Consider the following 9,464-nt stretch of genomic DNA (forward strand, 5'->3'; position numbering starts at 1 on the left):
TCTCAATGCAGGCATTGGCCCACTTCAGTGTCTCTCAATGCAGGCATTGTCCAACTTTATAGAGTTCTCAATGCAGGCATTAATCCACTTCATAGAGTTCTTAATGCAGGCATTGGCTGACTTCAGTGTCTCTTAATGCAGGCATTGAAAATGCCTTTCAATCATACTAGTGTAAATTACTTCTTGTAGTCATTGACTGACTTTAGAAATTTCTCTAAAAATGTTAGTTTCCCATTTAATATTCAAGGAGTCAATATTTTATAACCTTTTTTGCAAGAAATATCTTTTTACAGTAAATGTTAACACACATTCAAACAAATGGACACTTAATCAGAATGTTTATAAATAGTTTTATGCATTGACAATGACCTTAATGTGAATCTTTCAATGCCCCTACCCCCCACTACAAAAGATGAATCTGCAGTACATCTGTATATAATTTGAACACTGTATTAGAGATAAAAATAATATTTATTCATGTAGTTCAGCCAGCTGTTTTCCTCTTCTTTTGTGTTAAGTACCTGCCAGTGTATACCTGAAATTATGAAGATATGAAAATTATGAAGATATGCTTTAATCAACTTCGGTTTCATATAACAAACTTTTCTTATGATTTCTTATTAAACAGAACTTTCATGTAACAGGGCGAAATCAAATCAGGACGGAATTGTTTGCAAGTGTAAAGGGCGAAAATAAGACGAGGCTAAAGTATCCCTGAATACGGTTATAATTATCCATACCAATGACTTTCTCTTTGTCTTATCAACCAGCTCTTGGAGTGTTCTCTCTACTGAGGCAATGGAGTTGGAAGATTCACTTGATTCTCTTCTAACATGTATCAAGTTTTCCAAGGGGAAGTTTACCTGTGAAAATATAAAAAAACATTGAATGATAGTTAAAATCTTATAAGCATCTATGAGAATTCTCATCAAAATCCATTTTCTGAGAGATATGGATATTGTTCATTTTTATGTTATTAAGGTGAAATATCCCTAACCTCTAAATTTCATTTCCTTTTCAAATTCTACCCACTAATTAGCATCAATAACAGAGGATTAGATTAAAATGGGAATTAATTTGTAGAATGAACCATTGCTTACTTATTCCAGAATGAATATTATGCCTAATCATGATTTGAAGAAATTTTGAATCGGTGAATGATGCTGATATAAAAAAGATCTTTCCCAAAAAAAAAACCCAAAACAAAACAGCTAACTCAAGAAATTTGTCTCCCTGTTTAAGGAAGAAAAAACCATGCACATATTAGGGGAGGGTGTTGAACTCTAGGAAGGGCATGGATAATAGATTAAGATATTTAGTGGAAACTTTATTTACATTGATTGATGGTGTAAGATAGCTTTCCCTCACTGTTGATGAGAACTCCTCCCACCATTGCTTCTCAGCAGGTTTGAGAAGTCCAGACTCCAACAGCTTTGGGCAGGTTTCCTGAATAATTCTGCTTAGGTACATGCTCTTGTCTGTAGGCACCACACATTTAGGATTTCTTTTCAAAAAATCCATGTCCTTCAATTAGAATTGAAATACACATTTACAATGTTATGAAAAACACCAGTTACTATATTTGATATTTTGATAAAAAATGTAGAAGTAAATTGTATTTGATTTAGATAATCATGAACAGTAAAGAATAAAAAAAAAGGACTGTTTCTGCCCATGTGTTTACGAAATAATTGATATTGTCTAAATATGCACAAGTACTGATGTTTATAAATTGGATTTTGGACTTGTCAGATGCTATGGCATAGTTTAACAGTCATTTAACCACATATGTCCTTCAATCCCTAAAAGTTAAAATCTAGTAAATAACTTTAGACTAATTTTTGGTGCTAAATCCATTATGACATCACAATCCATTTTACGCTAGAGTGATGAAGTAAAATGAAGTGAAGTCCTATATAAAAACAGTGTTAAACATTGTTTGTGGTATAAAAAAACTTGGGATAAAAAGAATCTCACGTGATTTGTATTAGATATGATTTTTATCCAACTCGTTGTGTGTTTTTATCCCCTCACCAAGGCACGTTTGTAAAATCCACACAACTAGTTGGATAAAAACCATATCCAACTACAAATCATGTGAGATCCTATATTTATTCAGTGAACATTATCAGCTGAAATTACAAATGTAATCACCTTAAAAATTCGAATCCCACACTTATCCTGCTGATGTTCAAAGGTGTTTTCATCTTCACAGTCTGGCAGCCATCTCTCACCTTCACCCCTTCTATAATGGAAGATGGGGGCTCTGCTGTCTGCAGTAACAATCATTTATTAACAAGGTTCTTTTTCTTATTACATGTAACGAAAATTAATATTGTATTATTATGAATTGGAATGACAAAAATCATGCAGTATATCAACTCAAAGCAGTTTGTTTTATAATATATCTTTTAATATTGTCATATTCCTCTACCTTTGTCAAGAGCATGGATTCTGAATTCATACTGGTCTCCTAGACCATGGTTGTTCACCGAGTGATGTACCATCCAATCTTTAAAATCCCAGACATTCTTGACAACCTTTGATTCCTTTATGTAACTTAATTTCTGTAAAGTCTTTATCAGTTCTGAAAGGAAGGGAAACAACTTGTTGTAATTTGTACAGAAACTAGGGATGTCAACGAATAGATGACTATTCGACTGTCAGTCGAATGGACTAACGATCCAATAATGAAACAACATTCAAATATTTAAAAATAAATGCAAAAAAGAGGGTGATAATGAAATATTCATCTCAAAATTTCACAATTTTTGTTCCCCTTCACCCATAGATGCTTTGTGCCAAATTTGGTTGAAATTGGTTCAGTGGTTGCAGAGAAGAAGCTGAAAATGTTCAAATGTTAACACACGACGGGCAACGCACATAAAAGATACAATGTATTTTGATATATAGCTTGGGCAATCATTAATTGAACAGTTTATAACATTAGGTCACCTGAGTTTACTCAGGTGACCTAAAAAGAAATGCTCCAAATACTAGTAGTCGACTATTGTTCCAATAATGCAGTTGAATGTTTGACCAAGGAAAATTAAAATTTTGACATTCCTCACAGAAACAAATATAAATATAGTTGTTCAATTATATAGAATGGTTGTTTAATTTATTTGTAATGTATTTCTTTAACACACGCCTGTTCTCAATTTTTAAATGCAACATGCATATATATCATTGTTCAAATCATATTGTATTCTAAAATTACCTTCTAATGTCATTATATCAGCTTTTAACAAGGTGGAAAAATTGGAAAACATGGCATCGATGTCTTCATGGGTATGACCAACGGGTAGCATATGCAGATAACACTAAATAATTGAAAAAACAATGACTATACTACACTATAATAATTTGAGAGTTCATATTGCAAAGGAAAATAATTTAATTCTGGTTGTAAGATGTCACTGGACTGGTATAAACATTTAATTATGACAATTTAATCTTTAAAAGAATATTTGTTTGCCCTCTCCAAACTTGGGTTTAAAAAATGGGTTGATAGGTAGGTGGAAAATTTTAATGGACTGTCCATATTATTACTCATAAAATGAATTATTAATTTTTACCTCTTCAAAAATACCAAGGTGAACCATAATGCCAAGGAAGCCAAGAACAGTCTTATTTTTGTTATCAGATGCACTGTCTGTCTGCAAGTGCAATTCCCTTCCCAGGCAGTCTTTGTAGTCTGCAAATATATATACACATATATATATTACGTTTTAACAAGAAGTGTTGCATTTTTACTTTATTTTCATATTGATTACTGGACACTATGACGCCAAGGTGTAAACATTGCAATGTATATGACGGTTACCTCTATATCATCAATGTAAGGTGTTGTTGCAAGAAAATATCTTAAAAGTTAATGCATGTGTATGGAGAGAAAGTATATACATGTACAAACAAATCTTTATGCCATACTAAATGTTTGAAATTTATAAATTACACAAGATGGGAAAAAGATTATTAATACAGCATAGTTACCAAGTAGAGTTTGCAGTAATACAGTCAGATTGAGATTGGAGTCGTGAGGATACTGGAGAAGATCAAAATACCCATATCCAACTTTCCGTGCTCCTGATACCTCTGTATAGTGTATAAAATATAGGTACATTTTACAATGATTATAAATCAGAAAACTAAATAGTGTAAAAGCAAAGTAGGAATAAACATTAATTCTTCATCTCATACTATCATAATAATTTAAATAAATTCACAATTTATTTGCTAAAAACCTGAATCTCTGTGTACAAGCAAGCCCAGCAAATGAGTCCTGATTTGCTGGAGGTTGGCAATCTGCTTAGAATTCCTAGATTTTGAAAAAAGAATGGGAATGTTTGTTTTTTTCTGGTCCATTCCATCCATGATAATAGTCAGGCATTTGCTGGGATACAACCTTGACACTTCTCTCCTCTCATAGTAAGCTTCTTTTTGTCTCCTGCAACATCATAATTTTCATCAGGGTGACTAAATCTAAAAACTTTTTATACCTAAAAATGACAGGCAATTTGTATACAACATATACCTCACATAATCCCAATGCTGCTTTTTTCTGTCCAGAATAATCATTTTCGCATCTCTCTCATATCTTCCACACTTCTCAAATTCAAAGTGGAGAGTCGTGCAAAGGTGGCACTTTGAAAAGGGGTTTTCCTGTAAACAAAAAATATGGTCCAAAATACTGGTTGAACAGCTGAGATGTTAAAATTTAGGGAGATACATGCATGTAGATGAAAAACAATGTTAAAATAGATTCTAACCAAACACTCAAGCAGATATTAGGCTGATATAGTCTCTATCAGGATAATTTACTATCTAAGAGAGCTAGGCCATAGAGTTAATTTTACAACATTTTCTTATTGAAGTGAAGCACTTGTACCCGGTAATATAGAGCTGATTAATGATAAGTTATGCATTTCAGGATTGAATTAAAAAGGCAACACAAGGTTTATTGTATAACCTGGGTTGGGGCAGTTTGTGCTTTATAAACCATGAAGCTCTTCATGACTCTTGACATATTTCATCAGCTTAATACCAATAAACAGAAAAGATTTTCAATGAATCAATGCATTTTAATTATATAACCAATAGAGCCCCACCCTAACACCAGAACCCCTGACCCAAGAGCAATTTTGAAAGGAGCATTATACATTGTATAATAATAATACTCAGAATTAGCACAGCAGATTTTTTAAATTTCAAATACTGCATTTTCACTCTTTATTCAACATAGCCCCACCATAGTACCAGAACCCATGACCCTGTGGCATTGAATTTCAAAATTTTCGTTTCCCTTCACCATATACGCTGAATTTTTTTTCAAAATTTACGAATGCTGAACGCTGACAGACAAAAAGATACTGCAGCAGGTGACCTACAAAAAGTACTAACTTTAACCACTGTTATATGTGGAAAGGATTTATTCCATATCTTCAGAAAGGATGACTTTGTCAGGGATTGAGAGTCAAGGTCAGATGCCATCATTTTCCAGACCTCTGTCTTTTTCATCCCTGCTGGATAAACCCTGATAATGATATGTATGTACACATAAAATAATTTGAATCAATATCTAACATTGTTGATACATGTGATGTTCATGTGATGTACATGCATGTGAAATAAACAAAATAAAGTAAACTTAGTCAACTGGTAAAACTTTTCAGTCTTAAACTATATCAGTTCAGAACTAAGTATCTGATTCTGATAATGTTAAATATTTATCCCATGTTTAACCTTTTATCCCCTTGATATAGGTCATGTGATAAGTGGAGTTCTATATATAAGAACACTCAGTGTTAAACATTGTTTTGGGTGTAAAAACATGGGATAAATTGAATCTCACATGATTTGTAGTCGGATGTGATTTTTATTTAAATTGTTGTGTGTCTTTTCTCCCCTTTCCAAGGCTCTGGGATAAAAAGAAACACAACAGTACAAATCATGGGAGATCCTATATGTATACAATGTATCAATGAAATGAACTAATTATTCTAAAGAGAGCACTGATTGTAATTTTCATTATTACCACTGTTTTGAATGGAAGGTCTCACTGATGCTGTGTTTGCATGAATCTTTTCTCTGACACCATTTCTGCTTTCAGTAAGATATTTGTTGTATTTGTATATCGAAACTTTATGAACTTCCCTGGAAGAAAAAGTACCAGTGTTATATTTTTACTCTTTATATATATATAATTTAATTTCACTTGAATCAAGCAGTTTCATTGGCTGAATCATTCAGAGGAACATATAACATTTTGGATAAAATAACTTGCCTACGTCACAATGAGTTACGTCAAAAACGTATTATTCCGCTTGACGTTACTTTTAAAATAATGCTCAATTTAAAGTCTTTTTTCGGTGGAAATATTGTGTCATTGTCTACATTGGAATTAAATTATAAGGAATGAAGCTAATTTCAACCTATGTTATCCGATATAACAAAACTGGGGGCAGTTTACGTTTTTTTATAAACTGCCATGCGGTTTATAAAGCGTAAACTGCCCCAAGTTATGTCATATCGGATAACATAGGTTGAAATTAGCTTCATTCCTTAAATATATATATGGATTTGGTACTTAAATTAGAATCAGCAAGTTTATGGCTTTTATGAAAAATTTGGAAATTAATTCACATAACCAGAGGCAAAAGGGTCTGAATACTAAGTTTAGCAGGCCATTAAAGTACATGTAACCTTTTTTTGTTTCCATGCACCAGTCTTAAATATACACTATATGTCAATACAATAGGTCATGGCTTTGCTGTTCTCCACTACCTGAGGATGCTCATTTGTTTCATTTTTCCTGATTGCCAGATATTGAGAAAAAAAATTTTAAATGACCCCACCAAAGCATTACATTCACTATTCCCTACTTATTCCCCATTTGAAAAAAATCTGTAGCCTTTTGTTTGATCAAACTTGAATTTACTTCACCCTAGGATGCAAAGTTTGGAGGGTATTGGTTCAGTGATTCTGGAAAAGAAGTTAAAAATTGAACACACTTTAAAACAAAGATAACAACGACTGACAATGGATGAATCTTGATCAAAATATTAAGCCCTGATGATCCAGCTTACAGTTCAGGTGTGCAAAAAAGATGAACACTTTCATATTGTATATACCTCCAACATTTTTCACAGATTTCTTTTCCACAGACAAGATGGCAAACTGTGTCCTGGGTTGAATGTTCAAAAAAGAAGTCTAAAAGCCACTGTGTATGTTCTTTTTGACTGCTTGGTTTATTTTTCCTTAATTCCAGTAGATCGTAGCTGAAGTATACATATTTCAATTCATCAAATGTTTTAATTACATGTGTTGAACCCTTTCTCATGTCAGTTCATAGAAATAAAGATGTAATGAATGAACAGAAGAGAGGGTTTTTTTTACCAAATTGGCCTACCTTGAAAGTCTAGATATGCAATTTTGAGGACATGCTTTCTGCCTTAATTCAATTCCATCATGGTTGGCACAATTGATGCCTAAATAAAATGCATTAGTAAAAAACGAATCTTAATTCATAATTTCCCCAAAAATGAACAAATAATTTTTTGTCGTTATATTCATGCACAGAAATGTGACATTTTAAAAATTTCTCTTTATTGATCATGATATAATCTCAATAATTTAAATATAACATTTTATCTGATGACTGAATAACTGCATACACATACTATGTACTTTTCGTTTACATTCTCTATAGTATCCAAACAAATTAAGCTTAATTACCTTTGCAAGCTTCATTATGTGTCTCACTTATTCCTTCCAGTTGGTCATCTACATCATTTGGAAATGGTTCAATTTCTTCTTCATTGTCACTGTATGGTTCTATTTCCTCTTCACTCTCAGGATATGGTTCTACTTTTGTTTCCATTGCTAGAATTAAAAACCATATCTAAGAAACTAAAGGAACTATTTTTGTAACACCCTGTAGATGTGTGAACATATAACGAAGTCCTATGCATATAGATACATATAAGCTTAAATATTTCTCATACATAAAAAATACAAAAAACATGTACATATATATAACACTAACCTGTAATATTCCGATAAGAGAAAGTATACTGCAGTAGGGTTTCTTTAGGATACTTTTACAATCTTCCGAATGGCCGGTGCCATATGTTTATATAAATAAATGTAAATAACACGTTACACTTTCCAAAAGTAAATCAGATTACTGTACACTTTGGACATGTTAATCATCCAGATTAAGAATAGGCCTAACTTCGGCTAACGTTCCAACGGAAATCTTTCATAAAATTCTAAATTCTTCTGAGAATATTTCGCGGATTTTTCTAAAACTCTGAAAAAATGACGTCAGGGTACAATGCACGTTTCAGCATTCGTAACGGTTATTTTGGAGAATTCTGTAGCCAGACAAGATGTGGGCGATAGAGGAAAAAGAAAATGTTTACTTTGCTATGAAAAACAATACCAGAATGCGGTTTTCCAGAAGTAAACATCTGTGTCCTCCTTTGGAACGACTGGATAAACCCTGCATCGAAGATCTGCAGTCGAAGCATATGAACTGTGACCCCCAGAAAGCCGTTATTGTAAGTAATCCAGAGATAATTAAGATAATCAGAAACTGACTTCATTTCATGAGAAATTTGTGTTCATAGTTGTTTGCAACATAGTTTACATCACAGCTTGTGGTAACACGAGTAAAATTTAACAACCGTGCCGCGCTTTCCTTCACTTAAAAAAAAAAATCCACGTATTGGCCCTAATACTTTGACATTATTCATTTCATCTGAAATATGCAAGCTTAGTAGAAATTAAAAATTATAAGTTCAAAATTTTAATAAATTAAAAACATTGAAATGTGTTGACAGAAAACAATGTCCGACTTTCATTCCGGCTTTGCACGTACCGTTTATATCAAACCAGCCAATGAAACATCTATAGGAAAAGGGGTTTTCCAAAGTACAGACTCGTTCAAAAGTACATTCATATTTATCTAAAAATAGTTTTAAGTGCATTTTCTATCGATTCCATGATGTTGCATTGCTCAGAATATATTATTATATTAATTATTATTTAATATCCATAATAATGGATACCCTTTTAATGTGTTTTATAGTTGATTCAAAATGTGCTCTCTCTCTCTCTCTCTCTCTCTCTCTCTCTCTCTCTCTCTCTCTCTCTCTCTCTCTCTCTCTCTCTCTCTCTCTCTCTCTCTCTCTCCCCCACAAGAACATTAATATTCATTTTAAAATACATAAAGTACATCTTTCCATTAATTCTATGATCTGCATTGCTGAGAATATTTTTTTTTACCTAAGAATGTATATCCTTTGTTTTTATAGTTGATTGAAATTGCTCTCTCTCTCTCTCTCTCTCTCTCTCTCTCTCTCTCTCTCTCTCTCCCACAAGAACATTAATATTCATTTTAAAATACATAAAGTACATCTTTCCATTAATTCTATGATCTGCATTGCTGAGAATATTTT

General features: G+C 32.6%; 1 protein-coding gene across 2 annotated transcripts; it reads right to left on the minus strand.

Moving 5' to 3' along the window:
- Positions 1 to 308: 308 nt before the first annotated feature.
- Positions 309 to 8,754, minus strand: LOC134233204 (uncharacterized). 2 transcript variants are annotated; one of them, XM_062715186.1, is made up of 10 exons: positions 8,447 to 8,754; positions 7,738 to 7,884; positions 7,412 to 7,490; positions 7,134 to 7,280; positions 6,038 to 6,156; positions 2,435 to 2,587; positions 2,155 to 2,273; positions 1,336 to 1,524; positions 741 to 863; positions 309 to 535 (listed from the first exon to the last, which is right to left on the minus strand). In XM_062715186.1, exons 1-10 carry the CDS (start codon positions 8,607 to 8,609, stop codon positions 485 to 487), a joined length of 1,290 nt encoding a protein of 429 aa, XP_062571170.1. In that variant the 5' UTR covers positions 8,610 to 8,754; the 3' UTR covers positions 309 to 484. The 2 variants fall into 2 exon arrangements, with proteins under 2 accessions (XP_062571170.1, XP_062571171.1); XM_062715187.1 differs by lacking the exon at positions 8,447 to 8,754 and adding an exon at positions 8,048 to 8,069.
- Positions 8,755 to 9,464: the final 710 nt, after the last annotated feature.

This window comes from Saccostrea cucullata, unplaced genomic scaffold (assembly GCF_032062105.1).
Source record: "Saccostrea cucullata isolate Sc308-1 unplaced genomic scaffold, CSIRO_AGI_Scuc_v1 ctg4351, whole genome shotgun sequence".
In the NCBI taxonomy this organism is placed as follows: domain Eukaryota; kingdom Metazoa; phylum Mollusca; class Bivalvia; order Ostreida; family Ostreidae; genus Saccostrea; species Saccostrea cuccullata.